The sequence below is a fragment of the Diceros bicornis genome, chromosome 2 (genome assembly GCF_020826845.1).
Source record: "Diceros bicornis minor isolate mBicDic1 chromosome 2, mDicBic1.mat.cur, whole genome shotgun sequence".
NCBI classification, from domain to species: Eukaryota; Metazoa; Chordata; class Mammalia; order Perissodactyla; family Rhinocerotidae; genus Diceros; species Diceros bicornis.
In genome coordinates, this window is record NC_080741.1 from 74,591,954 (window position 1) to 74,616,012 (window position 24,059).

The following is a 24,059-nucleotide window of genomic DNA, read 5'->3' on the forward strand; positions in this document are numbered from 1 at the left end:
TCTCTCTCACAACTGACAGTTTCTATAGTGTCTACTAGTAGAATTGAGTCACGGAACTGCAGACACACTTACACTATGGTGGAAAGAACACGGAACAGGAAGTCAGGAGACAGTGAACAAGAGTCATTTGCCCTCTCTGAGATACGAGTTTTATCACCAAAAATGATCTCTCAGTCCAGTTTCAAAAAGCTCTGATTTCAAAATCACTAAGAATGAAAAAGGAGGGGACCTGTCATATGACCAGCCTATAATACTTGATTTAACACAGAAATCAGACACTCAAGCAATTACACACAGAAAGATGCAAATACTTTCAGCTAAAATCTCAACATCATGCATCTGTCCTTTGGGTGGGGGAATAAAATAACTTCCTTATACCATTTTTTCACTTACATCTCACCCAAAGAATCCCCATCAATTCTAAGGAGATGTTTTCTTAACATGAACCAAGGCAGGACTTCTCTGAACTTGGGCTGCGTAAACATTTCTGCACACACCTCCTGCCCCGTAATCAGCACCAATTTCCCGTCTGAAACAAGCTCGAGACGCCAGCCTCAGGCCGGCAAGGAGGGTAAAGCTCCTCAGGCACTCTGAGCGTTCTTAGTAACACTGAAAATGACGGCGACGACAACTAACACATCTGGGAAGGGCAGGGATGGAGAAATAGTGAGAGCGACCAAGTGCAGCTTGAGAAATTCTGGGCAGTTCAGTTACTCCTCTGTCCTCGTCCCAGCAACCCAGAAAGCAACCGTGGAGGCTTGGAAAAGATGATAGTAAGGGGAGAACAAAGAAGACTGTTTAAAGATTATGTTTATTAAAGACCAGAGTGAAAAAGTCCTGGTTTTATCTTCTGCCAGATTCCCTGAATATTCTGACATCTTCCATCAAATCCCAGGACCCCTTTCTTTCCTCCTTGGGTCCCTCTCACAGATCCTTGTCTCACTTGCCTGTGGGCAGCATCTCCGTATTCTCCACAGCTGGCTATGCTCCCTGAACGGCCTCCTATGTGCCTCAGCTGGAGTGAAATGGGCCTTACATCATGTAGGCATAAACAGCTTCAACACTTCAAATCTGATCTTATTTGAATCTTCCAGTTGCTTTGTTTATGATGTGTTATGTCACTTAATCTAGGACAAAGAATTTATAGCAAAATTTTAGATACATTTTTTAAGCCAAACTGTTGAGAAGGGGTTATCTAGGAACCAGGGCTAACTCGTCTCTCACAAGTCACGAAGCCAGCAAACGGCACAGCTGCAAAACCGCACCCGCTTCTTGGATTTGTTGATTCTTTCTAGACAAATTTATATAATTGCAAAAGGTCCCCTAAAGACAAGAGCTGCGGATTAAAATAAGCACTTCAAGGGCAGTGCCAGCCAGAAAGGACCTAGGAAGTGTCATAGTTGAAAGAGGAGGTCAAAGTAGACAGGGAGATCCTCATGCTCAATTCTGCCAACCCAAGAATATTCTGTTGGGCTTACATATTTAATTTCATTGCTCTGCTGCTCAGAAACAGAGTGGGCTCCAACAACCCACTTCACCAGAAAATGCTTGCCTCATCCTTTAGAAGCCAAGCTAGATACGTGGTGAGTGAACCACACGTAACCACTCTGTCCTGAGTTACACCCGAATCTACGGCTTCCATCACCCCTCCACATGCACAGGCCCATGGAAGGCGTTACTAATTCTGATCACTGCACTCCTTCCCATGTTTTATAGTGCTTTTCCTTGTAGGCTAATGACTAAAATGGACCTAGTTTTAAAATACTTCTCAATACAATGCCCAAGCAGTCATTAATAATTAACAACTATAAGACTTGCCAAAGTAGGAAAATGTATTTGCAATTATGGGGGTGGTTCCTTCTCTCTACTCTACTCAGACAAATCCACTCAAATATCTAAGGTGTTCATTAAAACACTTCCAGTTCTTTTCTACCAATTAATTACTATACACTCTTTCAAAATATGCCAGTATAGAAAAAAAGAAAGAGAAGGAGGGGAATGAAGGAAGAAGTAGACTCCATAAAATCCTCCTGGCCTGACAGCACCAAGTTTTCATGACTCCATTATGCCAGCCCACTGAGGAGGTAAGACTGTGGATTGGTTCTTTGTGGATATTCTTGATTGATGGCCAGTCTGATTTGATACCTTCTAAGTGCCTCCAGTCAAGAACTCAATCCTCCTGCACAAGGCTAGACTCAAAAGTGCACATCTTTCACATAACCAGCTAGCTGAACCTCGAGGACCCAGAATTAAACTCTCCACTTAATCTACCATGTGGGACTGTTCATGACATTCACCCCACTGAATTTTCAAACTTCTTATCACCCCAAAAACAGAGAAGACAGAGAAAACAATGGCCTCTGAAAGAAAAGTTTTGATTACGTAGCTAATAAAATCAAACACACGTGTAAAAAAAAAATTCCCACATATACTTAACCCGTAACAGCTGTTCAGAAATCTACCTGGTGCTGTGTAGGCACACAGATAACATAAGAAACAGTCCCTATGTTCAAGGGATTGACAATCCGGGGAGACAAGATGAAGGGAAAGGAAGATGATTACATAACAGAACTCAATGCTCAAATGATGTTAAAATGCAGAAGAGCAGCTCAAAGAAAAGGAACGAGAAAAACTGAGTAAATCAAGGAAAATTATCTTCAAACAGTTTAACAGCATCCTACAGAAGGACTTGAACCTGATTCTGAAGAACAGGACTTTAGAAAGAAAAAGGAATGCAGAGGAGGCCACCTTAAGCTAGCGGTGCCTAGGAATGAGTTGGTTTGGGGGGAGTCAATATTTGTTTGGTTTGTTAACTTGAGATTTGCTTTTTTGGTCTGAATAGCGATTTGGCTGGGGAGAAAGCAAGGTTCATGTGCTCAAGGCCTAACTATAGTTATTATTCACAAGATTGCAAAAATACAATACCCAAATTTACTTAAAGAAACTTCTAATTTTGGAACCTCCAACCCAAATTGGGGATGTAAGAGGAACTGACTTTGCATAGGAATCTAAAGCTGGGCAGAAAGATTTGCTATTTTTAAAGTGTTCAGGTTTTATTTACTCTATGTTAACTCCTCACCCTACCTCCAGTCAAACAAGACAAGCAAGATAAGCCTCAAGTAAACAGAGGCTTAAAGAAAAGATACTCATGTTTAGCACCCACATTTTGTTTCTGTACTTTTTATAGAATATTCTTATGACCACTTCACTCCATTTTTTAAAACAAATCATTGGAATACACTTGACAACAATCATTAGACTATGTTTGATAAAAAAAAATCTGAAAGATTTTTATTACAGGTTATTTATTTTGAGAATGAAAATGTGTCCTTTTGTTTCAGAGCCAGAATGACAAAGCTTTGGTTCTAAACTTTCCCTGAAAATACTAAGTTTGAGAGGGGTTAAAGGTAGGAGAGTATGAAAAAGCGACCTTTCTACTCTTTGTCAGTGGCCAGTGTGAGGATCTACTCAAGGCCCCCATAACCCCAGAGCTCTCTCACCTCCTCGAAGACCTGAAAGTTTACCAACTCAAAGGTTTATTAATCTCTGGGTACAACCTTTCCCAAAGGCCACCCCCTCAATATTTCTAACTCCATCTTTCCAAGAGCAACATATCTGTCTGAAAGCAACCTGACCTCGACTTACCCAGACTGTCACTGTACACCAAATCGAAACCCTGATCAGCAGACTTCATCCCGAAACAGAGGCCTGCGCCACGTGGAACTACCACCAGACCAGCCAGCTAATCAACCGCCACCTCACCTTGCAGGAGAGAAGTGCTACTCTCCAGAAGGTTCTTAAGGTTCATTAAGAAAAGCATTAAAATGTCACCAACTCACTCTCCAGATCGTCATATTCCCCAATGAAAGTGTTATCACAAGTTCTCATTAAACTGTTTTCCTTAGGTCCACACCATAAAAGGAAATCTGAGAAAAAAGTCTGTGAGACCGAATAAGGAAGGGCACTTACTAAAAGAGTTCCTTCCCTTCTTGTAATACCATGAGCATTAGTGAGAAAATACAATTAAGATCCAAAATATGTACACACACTTTAATTTCAACTATGTAAAAAATGTGTAGGCACAAGGGCATGAGCTGGCAGGAAAGATAAAATAAAAATAACTGTCTGGCAGGATTTTAGGGTTTTTTTTTTTTTCAAATTTTAATGTTTTTTCTCCCCAAAAAATTGAAATTGAAAGAAAATATATAGGTATAAATTCTGATAAGTTAAGCAAGACAAATAACTCATTAATTTCCTATAATCTGGAAAGGCCCAATACTTTTTTTCAAAGTTTAATAAAATTTTTTCTAAAAGAAAATTGAGATAGAAAATACATTTACATGTATAAAGCCCTGATATGGTGAAAAAGAAAATTAACTCAGCTTCCTACAATTTTAGAAGCTGTCCTTTCTAAAGTCCTTTGAAGTTTGCCTGGGATCTGCCCTTGCTTCACTAAAACTCATGCTCTCAAACTGCAATTTAAGACGTGAATTTGTAGATAACCAAACCATCTTCAAAACTCTTCAAGCCTGTTAGGTATGGGCTTCCTCTTTAGAACCTCAGGATTGGACTCTGCTGCTTTTCACCAGGTGCCCCAAATGTCCCAAGGCACCCATAGGGTGTGGTGCCAAGGCAGTGAGCAGCCCAACTCCTCCAATGCCACCTAAGGGGAGGGACCTGGGAGAAGATAGTCACCTATCCCCCCTAACAGGGTCGGCACACCCTTCCCTCCAGCTGGGAGGTCCTCAGCTGGGCGTGCTGACCTCTTGGACTCTGATGTCAACAGCAGTAACTCTTGAAGCTCTGCCTCTGCAAACAAGGCTGGTGGAAGGGGAAGACCTGGCCGACCTTCCCTGACGGCCCAGCCACCAGAGCCGGGGGTGGGGGGGCGGCAGCATTTATGGAGCAGATGGTACAGGGCAATGATGCTGACAGTCAGTGCAGCAGCCAAGGAATCCCACTCTGAGTATCAGGACCCCAAATCCGGGCCAGACAGCCTCTCTCCCTCCTACCTAACTATCCTCAGCCTAAGAAGCAGCCCCTGCGATGAAGGAGAAAGATTGTAGCCCCGCTCCGCCTTAAACTCACTGGATGGCTCTGGAGAAGTCCTTTCCCGGGACCAACTCCTGAATCTGATATTTATATATAGAAAAGCCTTGGGGGGTGGGGGGGTGAAGATAAGGGCTTGTTTTGAAGCTACGTTTACAAAGGATTTCATTTTGATTATATGTTCATCTGAGGAGGAGTTGGAGATGGAGTCTAAAGCCCCCCAAGCCACCCCGTAGTACCGCCACTGTCCCTTCCGGTCTCTGGGCCTCAGTTTCCCCATCTGTAAAGGAGATTGCGCTGGACGGCTGTCCCGTAGTTCAGAGATTCCCGGAGAATCAGGAAGGAGGACAGCCACCGGCCCATCCACGCACCCCCAGGCCCAGGGGAACCTCAAAAGGGGTCGGCCAAGGCTCGAGGCGGGCGGGCGCTGGCCCCGGGACCCTAAACGTTCCAGCGTCCCTTGGGGACCAGGAGGACCGAGGACGGCGCGTGGGGCGCGGCCCGGGGCGTCGGCGGGCGCCGGCTACTCACGGGTCCCCGCGGTCCGGCCCCCGGCCGCGGCAGTGGATGGGGTTGAGCTCGTCCTGGGGAAAGGCGTGCGCCATGTAGTTGTCGTAGCCGAAGACGAACATGCCCCGCGCCAGGTCGCGCATCTGGGCGCGCAGCTGCGGCGGGAAGGCGCCGCTGTAGCGCTTCTCGTACTCGTCGTGCCCGCGGCCCCGGCCGCCCAGCACGTAGCCCCAGTGCGCCGGGCCGCACACGCCGGGCCGGGCCCGCCGCGGAGCCTGGCGCCGTCCCGCTGCCGCCCCGGGGACCGGCGGCTGCAGCCAAGACGGCCCCGACGGTGCCCCGGGCATCCCGGGCCGGCCCGCGGGCCCTGAGGCGGGAGACGCGGGGCTGTCGAGGCCCCTCAGGCGCTGGAAGCCGAAGCTGAGCGGAAAGTGCTGGTAGAAGCCCATGCTGGGCCCCAGCCCAAAGACGAGCCACAGCACCGCATGGAGGCCGAGCCGGAGGAGCACCAGGCCCAGGACGAGCGCTCGCCATTGCATGGTCGCGCGGGCGCCGCGGGCATTATTTTAAAGCGCTGGGGGCCTCCCCCGCCGACCACCGCACCGCGCGCCCGCTCCGGAGCCCCGCTCACTTCCCCTTTAAGGAACTTCCCCGTGACGCACCAGGAACTGACCCATTGTCCCCCACCCCCAGCCCTGCGGGCCCGGCCGGTCAGGCCTCGCGTTCGCCCGCCCTGTCGCGGGGATTGGCCCGGCTCCGGGCCGGCCTCGAGGGGCGCGGCCCCGGACTCCCTCCCACGCCGTAGGCCGCCCAAGCGCCCGCCGCGCCGCGAGGCCCCGCCCCGGCCCTCGGCCCGCCCCCCCCCAGTCCCGCCCCCGCGCGCGGTGTCGGCCCCTGGGCGGTCCCGAGTCCGGATGGGCTGGCGTGGCGAGCAGGGGCCGCTCGGGCTACGGCGAGGGAACTTCCAGCCAATGGGAGCGCCGCACGGGAACGCCCGCTGGACGCCGGACAGAGACGTGGCCCCGGACCCGCCCGGCTTTGGACAGAGCGAGTGTTCCCACGAGCTGGGGCCGAGCTGGCACCGGAGAAAGCCACTCCGGCTCTAGGTTAGGGATGGTGACAGTTAAAAGACGTAAGAGGAGAGAAAGACGCATTTCTGTTTGAAAGGAGCTACTTTTGCATAGCAAGGGCAGGGTTTTTAACTTGATTGTTTATGGTGCGGGTCGCATGCTCCTTTTAGCTCAAGACTGCACAAAACGGTATCCTGAATTCTGCTATTTTTATTAGAACACGAGAATTTGTAAGAATCCCTCACAATGATCATAAAACACATACTTCCAGATCCTGTCCTAGACCTATCGAACTCCAATGGAGGGTCCCGGGAATGTATGTATAACAAGCGCTCTTGGGCGATTCTTAGCGTCTGGCAATTTCAGGAAATACTGAGTTAGGTTATATTGCATTTGTCTCAGAAATTGGATCATTAAAAAAGAGAGAGCAGGAGGAGTCAAAGCTGCTGCCACCACCAAATTATTTTTACCAGACCTATGTAATCATCTCCCCTCCTGCCCCTCCCACTCCCACCATCTTTCCTGCGCACGCAGCAGGGATCTCACCTTTGAGGTGTGGGATAGATTCCTGGTCAAATCACTTTACCCCTCTATATCTACTTCCTGTAATTAAGAAGGTTGCAAATGTCAGCTCTGAAGGGCTATGGCTTTTATGTAATGATTCAACAGTTTAGGGTTTTTGTTTCTTTTGTTTGCTGCATTTGGAAAAGTCTGCTCAAGTTTGCACTCCCTGAGTTTAGACCATGTGCCTGTTATACCGAGGTTCCTGAAAAGCTTGGGAAGCAAGGCCTGAGAAGTGGCCCAAATCAGAGATTGGCTGAGTGACCAAGAGAGTGATTAAGAGGATGACGAAGTTGTCATGTGGCACAGTCATCACATTCTTAGAGTCAGGGGACTTTTTGCAATACAGAGGAGGTGTAATGGAGACTGAGAAGGCGCCCTAAGAAACATCTGATTACAACACAAGGTGGTTGACACATACTAAGGGCCTTTTTGCTGGCTGAGCCTATTTCTCCCCCAAATCCTGAGAGAGACGCCTGCCCAAGCATTAAAAAAAAAAAAGATAAAGAGGGGCTGGCCAATGGCATAGCAGTTAAGTGTGCGCGCTCCACCGCTGGCAGCCCGGGTTCAGATCCCAGGTGCGCACTGAGGCACTGCTTGTCAGGCCATGCTATGGCGGCGTCCCACATAAAGTGGAGGGAGATGGGCACAGATGTTAGCCCAGGACCAGTCTTCCTCAGCAAAAAAGAGGAGGATTGGCATGGATGTTAGCTCAGGGCTGATCTTCCTCACACACACACACAAAAGGGATAAAGAGAGCTCAAGCCAGGGTTTTTTGCCCACACATTCTGCTTTTTCTCCTCCATGAAAGACACCTAGGACTCTGCTGGAGTCCAGCCTCAGTGCCTGATCCTGAACTTTCGGGTCTGCCATCCTGGAACTTGCAGACTGAATGTGGACCATTAAGGTGTGTGTTGTATGTTTCCTTCCTAAGCCATTTTATTGCAAAATTTACTTAAAAGTTTTAAATTTGATCTTGCACCATGGTCAACTGTAGACACTTTGATGACTGCTCCTCTCCTCACATTAGAGACAATCTCTAATAAAAACAAATCTCTTTTTCATAACCAGAGAAAACCATCCAACTTCTGAAACATGCTTTTCACAGTAAAACTGATAATAGCTGCCAGTCGTATATGTCCTGTGGTTTTTAAAATTCACTTGTTCTTGTTTAATCTTCACAAAAAAAAACTCGTAAATTCTAATGCACAAGCCATAAGGGAAGAAATGAGGTTGGGGGCTCAAGTTCTCCAAGCCAGTTGGCTCTAGGCAGAAAAAGAGCTACTGCCTAGCTCTCCCACACTTCAGTCCGGGGAAACTTACTAAAACTGACCCTCAAAGCACAGAAAAACTGGTCCTTCTACTCTTCCCAAGCCACCCCACAGGCAACAATGTTGACATTAGTGCCCTGCAAGGCACAGCTAGGATTTAGGGGCCAGGTTCAGAGAGGGTTTCCTTCTCAAATTAAATTGAACCAAAAGAAAATGGAATATCTTGTTCTAGCCCTTTAGACTAGGATTCCCCTCAAGGTAAATGTGGCTGATGAGATTGGGACAATGCCTATATCTAATCAGAAAAGCCCAACCTTAAAAATCAACTCTTGGGGTAGGCCTGGTGGCGTAGTGGGTTGAGTTCGTGCGCTCTGCTTCAGCGGCCCGGGGTTCACAGGTTCAGATCCTGGGCACGGACTTACACACCACTTATCAAGCCATGCTGTGGCAGCGTCCCATATAAAGTAAAGGAAGATGGGCTCGGATGTTAGCCAAGGGCCAATCTTCCTCAGCAAAAAAAACAAAAAACAAAAAAACCCAGGAGGATTGGCAACAGATGTTAGCTCAGGGCTGAGCTTCCTCACACACACACACACAAAAAAAATCAACTCTTTAAGAAACTGATTTGTGATAGGTTTTTCTGTACATAATCTCACAAGAGCACCAGGGGACCAATTAAGAAAGAACACTGAAATGCACTCTGGTAAAAATGGTTTTACTCTGGGGGGCACCAGAGAGAGCACAGCTAAGAACCCAGACTCAGAAGTCTGATTGCCAGGTATTCAAATCATAGCTCTGCCCTCTGAGTGACCTTCTTTTCTGGAACTGTTTTCTTACTGTAAAATGAGGGTGATAAGAATAGTACTTACTGTATACAGCAGTTGCTAGAATTAAATTATTTAACGTATATAGTGTACCTACAACAATGCTACATACACAGTGAGCCCTGTTATTATTACTCATCAACTATGTGAACTGTTTTTGTGTGTGTGTGAGGAAGATCAGCCCTGAGCTAACATCCGTGCTAATCCTCCTTTTTTTTTGCTGAGGAAGACCAGCTCTGAGATAACATCTATTGCCAGTCCTCCTCCTTTTTTTTTTCCCCCAAAGCCCCAGTAGATAGTTGTATGTCATAGTCGCACATCCTTCTAGTTGCTGTATCTGGGACGCGGCCTCAGCATGGCCGGAGACGCGGTGCGTCGGTGCGCGCGCGGGATCCGAACCCGGGCCGCCAGTAGCGGAGCACGGGCACTTAACCGCTAAGCCACGGGGCCGGCCCCTATGTGAACTTTTTAAGACCAGCATTTAGTAAAAGTACCTGGTACATATACACCTGAGGTCTACTGGATGAACTAAACTAAGCCCCTCCTATTTTCAAAGCCCTATTTCAGGAGAAAAATGTGTCTAAAGAAACCAAGCATAAAATGTGACAAGGGTTAAAATTCACCCCAGTCCAAAAACAGCTGAAAAGGCTCTGAGTCCTCAAGTCTATTTCCAGTTCTGCTTAACTCAACCTGTTCCAGCTTCTACGCATCATGGTCCTAAATCTCTGTGATTTGGGGTTATATCCTACAAGGTGATCCAAATTCAGTCTCCTTCTTACTTTGATAGTTGAAGGAGGTAGCTGACCTGGCTAACAGATGTATTTCAGTGCCTTTAAAAATATCCTCCATTGTAAAAGCGGCAGACATCCCAGTTTCGGGAATCAGTCTTGTGAGTCTGAGTGCACGAATCAATGCACTAGGTTCCTAAAACTGCAAAGCCAGAAAAAATCTCTGGCCCTAGAATGACCTCAAAGTGTAGTCCAAGAGCTTCCTATGTTAAATATCTGGGTTAAAATAGTCTATTAACAGCAGGGATTAAAAAAAAAAAGGAGGGATTTTTCTACTCTAAGAAGTTATGATTTATTATCCAAAGCAATAATGTAAAAAAATCAAGTGATGTAATGATGACTTTTAGAAGTCTGACCATTGCTTTCCGAAGCAATATATACTTGTTTTATAAAGGAGGGGGGAGAAATAAATTTAAGCAAAAAAGGGGAGGGAGGGAATCACCTATAATTATTAATTTGGTGAAGATCCAACTCCAGAATTAAGGTAATACTGTTTCTTCAGCTCAGTAAGAAAAGCTAAATTTCACATGTAGTTTAAAATTGAATAGTATACTTATTGTTCTCACTTACTTGATGGGCAGAAATCCAGAAGTTTTTCAACACACTCTGCTGGCAAAACACAGGAGACAGAGACTAGTAGAAATAACTGTGACATCCCCCGTCAAGGGCCATTTGGCAATTCCTAGCATAAGTACAAATGCATTTACCCTTTGACCCAATATGCTTCTGTGAATTGCTACACGTGTACCTGATTCACTGCAGTATTGTTTATAAAAGCAAAAGGTTATAACAACCCAAAAGTCTATCAGCAGGGGACCAGTTAAATAAACTTGGGAATCTCCCCATACAGTGAAAACCACACACACAATGAAATGGGAGCCATGCTGCTGTGCAAGAGAATGAGGAACCCTCTGTATACTGATATGGAAAGACTGCCAGGACATGGTAGGTGGGGAAAAACCATGTTCAAATCAGTATGCTACCTTCTCTGTAAGAAAGTGGTTAAAAAAAAAAAAAAGCATATATATTTCTATTTGCTTTTTGTATTTTGTATAAAGAAAACACTAGAAAGATAAATAAAAAAACTGATATAAGGGTTACCTGTAAAGCCTGGGTGGGGGTGGAGGGGTGGTTACTCAGTCACGGATGGGATCAAGAGTTCATATGTCTTTTTAGGTATTTTCAATTTTTGAATCATGTGACTTACCTATTAAAAATCACCTTATTCAAAAAACAAATGGAACTTAGAAAAAAAGTGGTGAGCTTCCTTTCCCACCTGTTCTAACTAAACCACTAAATCAAATGCAGTGACTATCCACCAAGAACTGACATTCACCACCCATGTGCCATGCCCCAGCCCCTAGGTTATAGATGCTTCCAGAGAAAGTAAGAACTATGTAAATTCTTAACCCTTCTTTGAAGGGTGAGAAGAGCTAGCGCTTTCATAAATAAGCTAGTGGCATGACAAATAATAGCAATTTCTTTTTCCTTAGAGAATGATAGAAATAGAAAAAGGAGTTAGCTAATTCATATACTGGGTAACAGTAGATAGAAATGATGGGCTCTCTTAAAATGTAGCAACAAGATAGCACATTGTGTGATAACAGACTGTACACAACTGAGGGTAAGGCAAAGCTGTAGATTACCTGTATATAAGAGCTGGCTGGAAGAGACACTGTAATTACCAATCCATTAATGTTCTACTTCCCATATTCAAAAGGGAACACATTGGGTTTGCTGGGGGTTTTTTTTCCCCTCTCATTACTTTGAAAGGAAGTATTTTCTAACTGCTCCAGTTTTCTCCAAGCTCCAAATAAATTCAAGCAGAACCTAGCAACACAGCAGTTATAAAGTGTTAAACATTAGCTCTAAAACATTTACCCCAAAATTGGTAGTAGGTATATATTTTTCCATCTTGTATACCAGAATAAACATTTTTCTGCAGTCTGGAAGAAACGCTTTAAAATTTTTAAATGACTTTCAAAATATAAGCCCATGTGATTACAGTATTTCCTTCAAACAATATGTAAGTTATTGTATCATTCTGTAAAATGTCTGTGATCTTCAGCCCTTAACTATGTTAAGATTTAAAGTTATAAAATGTAAACATTTCTGTGTTTTTGGATTATTTTCAAGTGGAAGGAATACAACATGAACATATTCACTAGGACAAGTGTGCGTTTTCATCTCTCTTCTCTGCCTTCTGTTTCACCACCATCCAAATCTCAAGGCTGCTAGAACCGCAGCCTGTTAGTGGGAGAAGTTAATTAGAAATCCTCTCCTCTTCATCTTACAGATGGGAAAACTACGGAGCCAGGGGAGGTTCAGCAACTCACCACAGTCACACAGTTAACAGCAAAGAACAGAACCCATTCTCTCAAATGCCAATCCAGCACTCTTGACAGAACCAAGCTGCGTGAACATTTTAAGCTGACAATTCTGCTCCTACCGCATCCCTTCCTTTTAAGAATGCAAGACCTGCAAACCCCAGTAAAATGAGGCTAAGGTATCTTTCCCCTCTCCTGATTCCTGTACGAAATCTGCATTATCTAAGTCACCAGCTGCCTTGGGATTTTAAAATAGAATTACCTTACTGAAGAGAGGGCTTGTTAATGAAATGGAATAATGAATGACTACTGCTGTTGCTTAGATTAAGGAACTTCCCATTGCAGTCCATCCAGCATGTCAACATCCTGCTTCAGTTTCCCTAAGAACATTCAAGAGGTAGCAATTACAAAAGTACCTATTTTTAATAATAGCTGAGTTTTAAACAGAAATTGTGTGGAGGATATTTACTAATCAACAGGAAACACCTGCTGTGGGCCACACATTTGTGGAACTGCAAACTTAAGGGAAGTCAACACGGCTAGTGTTTGCTTTACTGTCTTCCTTTTCAAGGATCTTCACTGGCATATATGTTGTTGAGGGCACAAGCTTTAAAGTTGGTAACAAATTGAAAATATTTCAAATACTAAACAAGGTGGTTTCCCCGCAATGGCACATTTTTAGAGTAAAGCATTTGGCCAACTGGAGGTTACAGTTACAGTGCTAGCTACAGTAAATTTAAACTTTCACTCCAGTTCTCAATGCGCCAGACACTGAGAAGTTGAAATTACCAAATCAACAGGATTTCAGTGTAACTGGATTCTATATGGATAGAATACACAAAGCAATTGGTTCCTCAAAAACAATGAACAGTAAAGTAGCCAGGGCCCAATACATGCAACTTACTTGACGGAACCAAAGGGACTAATTTTAGAAGTCCCAATTTTTGAAAGCAGATATAAACTTAGAATCAAGAGTTAAGTAACCCAAATTTATATCTCCCCATCCTCCCCCCACCACCCCGCTCCTCCTCCAAAAATTGCTTTGGTAGGAGGGTGGTGAGAAGAGGACCAAATTGATTGCTTGACTAAATGGCTCCACCAATTCAATAAAAGAATTTAAGGCTGATATCCTAGGGACTTCTGTCCTAGAAATGCTAAATCACATATCTGATTGGCCAACAAGGTTTGGCTGTACAGAATGACAGTATGGATACAGAGGAAAAGTTGAACTTCCCTGAGTAAAAATACATAAAATCATTTCTCCAATAGCTTTGATGAGATGTTCACTTTTATAGCACAAAAGACAACATACTAGCAAAATAAATCAAATGCTTTACTTTAAAAAGGTGCTTTTTGGGCCGGCCCGGTGTCATAGTGGTTAAGTTCGAGAGTTCTGCTTCAGCAGCCCAGGGTTCACAGGTTCAGATCCCAGGCACGGACTGACCCAGCACTTGTCAAGCCATGCTGTGGTGGCATCCCATATAAAGTGGAGGAAGATGGGCACGGATATTAGCATAGGGCCGATCTTCCTCAGCAAAAACAGGAAGATTGGGAACGGATGTTATCTCAGGGCTAATCTTCCTCACACACACAAAAAAAGTGCTTTTGTGGGAAAAACACGTTTGATATTTAAAATCTTTTCATTCTGGGGGCCAGCCCCGTGGCCTAGTGGTTAACTTCAGCACACTTCTCTTGGCAGCCTGGGTTCAGTTCCCAGGCACGGTCCTACACCACTTGGCGGCAGCCATGCCATGGCCGAGACACATATACAAAACAGAGGAAGACTGGCATGGAAGTTAGCTCAGGGTGAATCTTCCTCAGCAAAAAAAAAAAATCTTTGCATTCTGGAACTGAAGCCAGTAAGTAAGCATGTCTTGCAATTTATTAGTAGAGTTTTATTATGATTTTTAAAACAACTGGATTATAAAATACTTAACTAGCTCTTGCCACTTTTAAAAGTCCTAGATTTGGTGTATCATGCCAGTTTACAAGTAGTAGCATCTCCTCCACCACCACGACCCCCCAAAAATTGCAATATCAATTCTGTGGATATTTTAAAAGTTTATTTCTATTTAACTAGCTCACAGACCCAATTCTTTGAGAGCTGAGCTGATTTCTTTCTAGCACACGGTCTAGGGACCCTGCTCATGGTAACCTTCTCTCCATTCCCTCCCAAAAAAGTCAGCACCTTCCATCATGATGCACATTTTAAGTTAAAATTGTCAATACAACCCTCAAAATGCAAGTTTATTGAATAAAGCTGAGAACAGTAAACAGACAAAAAATGCATCCACCTAAATAAAAAAAATTCACATATTTACAAAGTTCAATAACTGTTAAGTTTTCACATGCAGAGGTTAATGCACAGGAAAATGTTGGTAGTAGTGTTTGGATGTCCTGAAATGCTGAAAGCAATGAACAGACACACAAACACATTAGGGTTTAGCTATAGGTCAATTAACAAACCTATGCGGTCCCCACAAAGTCACACATTCTAGTTCAGATTCCTCCTTTTAGGCACAAGCAAATTGCCGCTTTCTTTGTAATGGTTCATAGTGACCGTTAATGGTGTTGAACTACAGTAGCAAGTTTAAATATCTCTTCTTTACAGAACCATCCATCCCATTAGGCAAGTATGCAACATGCTTTAAAGAATAAGAACAGAATTTTAAAAGCCAAGATTCTACTCATAAAAATCTGAAAGGAGAAAAACAAGTAGTGTCTGTGCAACACGGTGCGGTATTTTGTACAGACTATTGTTAAGGCCATGGCAGTCTATAAATTAAAACTGGTATTCATTAAAAGAACTTACTGTTGACTGTACTTAGAGTGCTCAACACATTTGGAAATGCACTGTCTACATGGGTGCTGCTTAACAAAAGAAACAAAACCACACACAGTGTGAGGTAACACATAAGCAGGTGTACTATAGAGTTTTATCTACCTCAGTGGTCTATGTGAATAACAATTTACAAGTGAACCAGTATTAATATGTCCCTTTATGTATATGGAGATCAGTAAACTACAAAACAGGCTCATTTTAAGTTTTTACACATCTCTGTATCATAGAAGCAAACAATAAACGGCATCAGTTCCTCCGTTCTCGGCGTGACTGACTATCAAACAACCTGCAGACGTTGCATGAGATTACATTAGATAAAGCAGGCAGGTCTAGAGTTGTCACAATAACCAAGATGTCTAGTGGCACCAGACAAAAGAGTGCCAAATCTTACATCAATAAGAGAGAAAAATAAGAATTTTTATTTGTTTACAAGTATCTATTGTGCTGAAAGTCAACTTTATGACTGGATATAAAAGTCAAGAGTGAAAGCATCATGCAGCAGCACTGATTTAATGACTAGAGATAGAAAGAACAAACAGGTGTTTGAACAAAGTCTGACATTCTTAACATGTTTTATTATATTGGCTGGAATGCTCTAAATTCATGAAAGCTTTTGAGAAAATCTTCAATTCCCAACCCCTTAAAAAAGTGTGTTGAACCAGGAAAAAAAGAAATATACAGAAGTAATGATCTGGATAGATACAAAACAGCATGCCTTAGTTCCTCCCATATCCCCAGCTGCTATCTGGTGATGAAGAATTCTCAGAAAGCAGACTGTTTTTAAAATTCATCCCGTAAGATCTAACCAGAGTAAAGAACCAATAACAAAATTAATCTGGTGCCTCTGCTCACTCTTCGCAGACTATTTTTTTAATTCCTAAGGTGTAATTATACATTTTACATGCATTTGTGAGATATGTAAACATTATGTTTATATCCCACATGAGTCAGGCTAAAAGTTTTCTAAATACTGTGTGTGGCACTAGAAACTTCATGCTGTATCAAGTCAGTATCAGTATTAAGCTACTGGACTCTATAATGAAATATCATAGATAGACATTTACTGAAAACCAATATAAAAGTCTGGCCCAGAAAGACCAGAACAGAAATATGCAATTTTCTTGATTTAAGATGGTCAAAAGTGTGTTTTTTAAAAACAGCTCTACACACTGTTTAAGACAAGTATGTATAAGAAGCCTTTTTTTGTGTGCTGACTTTATCATGACAACTCTAGCTGATTTTTCATGAAGGATTAGGGATACACATCTTCAGCAGTGCACATGAGAAATAAACTCTGAAAAAGGCAATTTCTTGGGTTTAGGAAGGACTGTATTCTAGGAAGTACTTCAGAGGAACGGACAATAATTCTAAGATTACAGCCAAGAAGGACTGGAAGACGTCAGGAGATGCTTCAGCTTCTTCTAGATTTTGAATGTTGAATAAGCCACTGAAGTGTGATATCTAAAGATGGAGAAAAAAAAGTGAAGGCATTAAGATACCAAAGTTAAACTAAACATCAGAGATAATATTTAAAATGCAGCAATTTCCAAGCACATGTTGGGCCTGCCCTTCTGCATCTATACTACTGTCCTCTATTAATAATCAAGGAATAATCTGAGGAATTACGAGAGACTGAACTGCCTCTAATTTAAAAGTTAAATTGCGTACAGGCCAGCCTGTGCCATCTTTTATTCATTTAAAATTTTACTGATTGCCTATAAGATCAGATATTGTATGTGAAGTGTCAGGAATGCAAAGACAGGGGAGAACCCCACTCTGCCCTCAAGGAGCTTTTAGTATAACCATCAGAAAACATACAAGTAATCATTTGGGGTTGTGGGGCTGCCCCACAGAATTTCAGGCAAAAGAAACAGCAAATGCAAAAGAATAAACAAAGGCATGAAACAGTATAGAGCTCTGGATGGATGATAAGTGGTAAGATGTGGCTGAAGCACAGAGATGGGGAAGGGAGTTGCCCCTCATTGCTAAGGCTAGAGCAGGGGTTCTCACCCTTTAGACATTTTGGGCTGGATAATTCTTCGCTGGGAAGCCGGGAGGGCCCTTCTTGTGCACTGTAGAATATTTTGCGGCATCCGTGACCTTTACCACTAGATGCCATTATCACGCCCCATCCTCAGTGTGACAACCAATAATGTCTCCACATATTGCCAAATGCTACCTGGAGAGCAAAACTGTCCTCAGTTGAGAACCACAGGGCTAGAGGGAGCCAGATAACCTTGTATGCCATTCTAAGACGCTAAGCAGTTTTATTCTCAAGTCAATAAGAAGTTATTGGAGAATTTTAAGCAAGGAAATTATATTAGTGTTTTTAATAAGATCAACCATGGCAACAGAGGAGGACAACTCAGAAGGTTGCCAACATAGAGACTGACTATTATAACAGGAATAGGAAAGGCATAAGTGCCTGAAGCAAACCAAATGCTGTAAGGATGGAGAGGAGTAAAATGAGGAGCACGGTTAAGATACAGAACTGAAAGGACTGACTGTATGTAGTGGGTGAGAAAGAAGCTTCTGCCCTAAATGAGTAGTACGTGTCATGGAGCTGCTGACTAACCCAGTGGCTAAAGGAAGAATGGCCTGAGAAAAAAAGATTAAGAGTTCAGCTATAAGTACATCAAGTTTGAGAGACAGAAGGGAACACATATGAGAGAGACGTCCAGCAGGTAGTTTTAGCTATATGGATCTGAGGAAGAGATGGAAACTGCCAAGATATCATCGTATAGATGGCAACTGAAGCTACAGTAGGTGAGATTAGCCAGGAAAAGCACTTAGACGGATAAGAGAAGGCAGGTAAGTAAAAACACTGAATTACTCTCTTTGAGTTCTTTAAAATGTGTTATCCACATAAAGGGTATGTGTGCATCTATTAGAAGCACCACTCTATTCTCCAAGCCTGAAAGATGAGTGCAAATTCAACCTCTCAGTTTCCTAGCTAACATGCATTAAAGAAACTATAAGCCACACACATATAAAGAATAGCCCAAAGCTGAGATCTGAACAATCACGACCTGTTCAGAGCTGTGGAAACAATGATTTAACTGGACTGCTGAAGCAGGTCATTTGCACTTCAAAAGGAGGACAGCAGTGTGTAATAAGAGCAAAGCCACACTCATTTGAACTGAATGAGGGAAAAGGTAAATTTGAAAGTGAAATGGTCAGATTTAAATAAACAAAGAAACAAAACTTGTGGACACTGGACAGAAATCATATCCTAAAGATATAGATCCTTAAGGATCCTTAAGACTAGATAAAAAGGCAGAAAAAGAAATAAGATACTCAGATGAAGGAGGAGTCATCTTCCATGACAAAAACGGCCACAAGTATGAGCCATCTTTGCAAAGATGTAATTACTTCCCAGAAGTAATCTATTCTGTGTGTGGTTTGAGGACACATTACTAATGAAACCATTATGGTACTTCATGTATCACATCAGGAAGCTGGAAGTATAATACACAATCTATGTGCACTGAAATACTTTTTGGAGCAATTTAGCAAATTCATAAATTTGGTACTAAAATCTGTTACAAAACCTGAAATTAGGAGGGTGTTCTGACTTGATCACCCAAGAAGTCTAATTTACTTGGCTGTTAGTTGTATTTCTTGCTCCAAATAAACAGGCATTCTGATTTACAAACTACTTGTTTTGAAGCTAGTTAAAGCGGATCAGTTTCCTTGGGCTTAATAATACTAGGTGCATCAGGAGTTCCGCAATCACAATCCTGGTGACTATAGAGCGCTACAGAAAACTATGAAGATCAGTCTCAAACAGCAAAACAAGTTCTCACCAGCTCTCTGGCATTTACTTCATAAATGAGCTCACAAGATTTTTTCAGGAAAATATGGGGCTGGTTTGTCACGGTGGTAAAACAAAGGATGTTTTTCTCCCTTCAAAAACTTTTTTTTCTTATTTTAGGAGATACTAGAGAAAATATAAGGAAGTAATAGATTTACAGAATAGCACAATGTATTAAACATTATGGTTAGTGTATAACAGGGCTTCTCAACCTCACCACTACTGACATTTTTGGCTGGAAAATTCCTAGCTGTGGGGCTGTAGGATATTTAGAACATCCCTGGTCTCTACCTACTGGATGCCAGCATCACCCTCCTTATTATGACAACCAAAAACGTCTCCACACATTGCCAAATGTCTCCTGGGAGAAAAATCCCCCAATGAGAACTACTGGTGTATAAGTAAATGGTCTCTTGGGGGCACAACTTAAAATTTAACACGCGTTGCCCCCAACATAGAAAAAAATTTTTTTTTCAAATAAATTCTAAGTAACCCTAAGTACTTGAATAGTCTGTTCTCAAATTAACTGAATGCTCCCAATGTAATAAGTCACTTATTCTATCCATTTAAAAGAGGAGAATTTGTGTCCATCAGCAAAGTAGCCGCAAATTGTTTTGGGTAGTCTTTAAAGGAAGCCTAGAATCAGCCAGAAAACTATCACCACTTTGAGCTCATCAGAGCATGTTTGAGAGGGGTGGGAAGGAGTTGAGATAAACTGGAATTGACTTGGAAAAAAAGTATGATGAGAACCAATACATACTGAATGAAAGCTAAAAAAAAAAAAATATTAGGATACCTTGTTAGACTATTTTGGCACTATTATTACATTTTATTCCAATCTACTTTTTTTTTCTAATTGGAGATGTGACTATAGAAGTATGGTCAGAGATATATAATGTTTTTGGCTTTGAAGATGGAGGAAGGAGCCATGAGCCAAGAATGCAGGCAGTCTCTAGAAACTAGAAAAGGCAAGGAAATGAATTCTCCCCTCAAGTCTCCATAAGGAGCACAACCTGTAATTTCAGTCCTTGATTTTAGCTCAGTGAGACCTGTGACAGACTTCTGACTGACAGTAGCACTAGAAAACTAATACACCCACGTGATGTCCACCATACGTCAAACACTGTGCAATTCATTTTCTCACTCCCTCTCACAAAAGAGTTTTGAAGTTGTTGCCATTATCCCCATTTTATGATGAGTAAAAACTGGAGATCAAGAAAGTTCAGTGCTTTGTGCAAAGCCAGTCAGAAAATAACTTAGGACCAAGTGTTCCGGCCTGAGGCTGACTGACTCCAAAGCCCATGCTGTTTCTAGCCCACTACGCAGCACTGATAGACGGCCTCATTTTTCTATAGTGACCCACAGAGAGATTTTTAGCACCAGTGACCACCAAACTGGGAGAGGCGAAGCAACCATGAAAATCCCTAGGTTCCTATCCATCTGTTTCAAGGCACATACATTAAACTTTCCTTTCAAACTTTGGTTGAGCCTGTCATGCCAGATAAGAATTGTGTGACTTAGCTTAAGTATCTTTTGTCATGAAGGTATCCATTACTGGTGAATATAGTTTATTGCACTGTTATAGGTCTTTTCACTCAAGCAGCTAACATGTTGAACAGCCTTTCATCTTGTCAAACACTTACATTGGTCTTTTTTTTTTTTATCTGTTGACCCTCTTCACCCATTCCAATACACTTTTATTAAATAATCCCTCACCAAATTAGTTAGGAGATTAGAGCTGAGCCAGACATATTATTCTTTAAGAATACTCTACTCGATTGAAGAGTGTCCCCTAAAAATTCACATTAGGGTAGGCCCTAATCCAATGACATGTGTCCTTATAAGAAGAGAAAACAGACACACAGAGGAGAAGGCCAGAGGCAGAAACTGGAGTGATGCATCTACAAGCCAAGGAATGCCAAAGACTGCTGGCAACTACTGCAAGCTAGAGAAAGGAAAGGAAGGATCCTCCCCAGAGCCTTCAGAGAGAGCATGACCCTGCTGACACCTTGATTTCAGACTTCTAGCTTCCTGAACTTGAGGGAATAAATTTCTGCTGTTTTAAGCCACCCAGTTTGTGGTACTTTGCTTTGCCAGCCTTTGGAAATTAATACAGACATTAAGTAGATAAAGGGTATTTTTGGCTTATGCCTCCAACAGAGTACTAACATATTGCAGTAATATACTGGTTCAATAAATGAAAAATTACTATAGTGACTATAGACCAATTTTTGTAAAGTCTTACTTCAAAAACAACATTTTGTTATAAGGCTCAGCTGGATACCAGCTATGCAAAAATTAATACTATAAATTTATATCACATAATGTTTAACTTCCTGTCTTTATTGCATTTACTTCTTTAAATAGCATAGAGCAGATTGTTGTCAAAAGGTATAATGTCTACTCTTCCTCCTGAGGCAAAGCAACAGTACTCTATAAAGCAAGGCACTTAAGCAGAAATGGGGAGAACAAACAGTAAGAAGCATTACACATCCCTTCCAACGATATTCAGTTCTTCCAAAAACACTAGTCATTTCTTACCTATATTATCCTTTTCTTTGCAAGAAATTGAATAGCAGCAAATTTCTCTATCCTGAATAGCAGACAGATTCCTATAAAAAGCAGAATTAAGAGAATAAGTCTGTGCTTTAAAACAACTGTCATACCTATCACTCTTCGCTCAATTTTACTTGCTTTTTTATCACTATACTGAAGAAATTATTTTACTATTACTAAAATTTTAGAGATTCACTTCTCCAGTAGGCCAAGTTTATATACCTAAAAACACAGCTATGATCATTACTGAATAACATAACAATGCTAAACAAAGTAGTGGGCAAAATAGCATAATTTAGAACCACATTTTCTTAAAAATGCCATTATTCATTCTTAAGACATACATTTTTTCAATTAGCTGTTTCTCATCCAAGGCATTAGGAAGATCTCTCTTGTTTCCAAGTACTAGCACCTTTAAAAAGAAAAGATATTAAGAGTAAACTTTTACGTAAGAAAACGTCACAGAAATATATCATATTCACATCTCCAGATGTTAAAATGAGAATGCTACCACATGCCACATTATTAAAGCATAGGCCATAATATTAGAGTGTAACTGGTGGCCTATCTCATTTAATCATTTAATCATTCAAATTAGCATTTATTTTAACTTCTACTACACAGATGCCCTTAATTCAATATGTGGCTGCCAACTTCCATTTAAAATATTGTAAGTCTATAGTACACATTCTGCTATTTCTTTTTTTTTTTGTGAGGAAGATCAGCCCTGAGCTAACATCTATGCCAATCCTCCTCTTTTTGCTGAGGAAGACTGGCCCTGGGCTAACATCCGTGCCCATCTTCCTCCACTTTATATGGGACGCCGCCACAGCATGGCCTGACAAGCAGTGCATCGGTGCGCACCCGGGGTCCGAACCCGGGCCGCCAGCAGCGAAGCGTGCACACTTAACAGCTACACCATGGGGGCAGCCCCCACATTCTGCTATTTCTTAATAAATCTTTACCAAAATGTGAATATGATCTGAACAACCAAGGGTAGGGGAACAATTTTTGAACCATTTTTTTAATCTGTTAGCCATTAATCATGTGCACATGTTAAGTAGGCTTTTAAAGTTCCAGATCCATCTTGTAGAATATCATGTATAAATATTCTAGGACAATGAATAAATCTGGGGATCAGGATAAATATAGTAGCCAGCAATACACCCTTGGAGTAAATGTTATCATCTGATTGCTATATGTGCTTTGAAAAGGGAGGAAAGCAGTGACGGGCTTCTCAGTTACCACTCTGTCTTTCCCAGATATATATAGCCTTTCTGCCTCACAGAAAGAAAAGAATATGAGTACATATAACATATTTGATAACATCCATACTCTCAGTCAGTGTTTTCTAAGAACTTACATCTTTCCACCCATCCTAACAAAGTACACTCCAAGTCTACCTTGTCATACCTATTTCTTTCACTTAATACAACCCCACCCCTGACTCTGGAGACTTTGACTGATTCTACCCATAGGCTCTAGACTCTATTTCACACAAAGGACAAGGAAACAAGGAGAGAGGCACAGAGAGCCAGGGGCACTGGGAGCTCACAGGGGAATGTTAAACTTCAGGGAGTTGGAGAGCCAAGAGCCAAATCTCAGTACCTTTGGTCAGCCTGTCTTCTGTTACCCAGCTCTTAACCCTCTCCATACTCTTATTTAAGTCACTCCAGGCTCTCAAGCTGGACCAACCTGAGTTTCTAATAATACATCATGGTCATTTGTGATCAGTTGTCAGTTCTGGGGTTGCCTGGCATCTTAGCCCCATTCCTACATTTAAGAAATCTTCCACCTGGGGCCGGCCCGGTGGTGCAGGCGGTTAAGTGTACGCACTCCACTGCAGCGGCCCGGGGTTCGCCAGTTCAGACCCTGGGTGCACACCGACACACCGCTTGTCAAGCCATCCTGTGGTGGGGTCCCATATAAAGTAGAGGAAGATAGGCACAGATGTTAGCCCAGGGCCAGTCTTCCTCAGCAAAAAGAGGAGGACTCGCAGATATTAGCTCAGGGCCGATCTTCCTCACCAAAAAAAAAAAAAAAAAAATCTCCCACCTTTTCAATCTGCCTCCCAATAAAACTACTTGCTTCTGCAGATAATTTCTTTCCCAGCTTTCCTTTTTGCTAGAGCATGGACACATAATCTAGGATCAACCAAAACTTTGAATACAGAGCCAGCGATGCAAGAAAGCAGGAATAGAGAACCCATTCTGATAGGGAAAGAGCATTAACTGCATGACCTTCCAATCACAGCAATTGTGTCTAGTGTTCAGAAACTGCATGTCACCAGACTTATTCTATGGTGTGAGTTTGAATGTGATCCTGGCAGCTGCTTAGCTTCCCTTGTTTCAGCCTGTTTTCTGAGCCTGGTTATGTACAGCTTTCTCAGAGACTCTTTGAGCTCCCCAATATCCTTTCAATGATTCCTTTCTACTTAAATCAGCTCT

At 42.4% G+C, this 24,059-nt stretch overlaps 2 protein-coding genes across 2 annotated transcripts in view; both read right to left on the reverse strand.

The window, feature by feature from the left end:
• EDEM1 (ER degradation enhancing alpha-mannosidase like protein 1) overlaps positions 1-6,181 on the reverse strand; it is a 39,255-nt gene extending 33,074 nt beyond the window's left edge. Inside the window, exon 1 of the mRNA XM_058563403.1 lies at positions 5,581-6,181. Coding sequence (XP_058419386.1) covers positions 5,581-6,098 — 518 coding nt within the window. The 5' untranslated portion in view covers positions 6,099-6,181. The remainder of the gene's footprint in view (positions 1-5,580) is intronic.
• Positions 6,182-14,629: 8,448 nt separating this feature from the next.
• The window catches only part of ARL8B (ADP ribosylation factor like GTPase 8B), a 46,870-nt gene continuing 37,440 nt past the window's right edge, over positions 14,630-24,059 (reverse strand). Inside the window, exons 5-7 of the mRNA XM_058563414.1 lie at positions 21,957-22,024; positions 21,598-21,668; positions 14,630-16,703 (exon numbers count right to left, since the gene is read on the reverse strand). Coding sequence (XP_058419397.1) covers positions 16,654-16,703; positions 21,598-21,668; positions 21,957-22,024 — 189 coding nt within the window. The 3' untranslated portion in view covers positions 14,630-16,653. The remainder of the gene's footprint in view (positions 16,704-21,597; positions 21,669-21,956; positions 22,025-24,059) is intronic.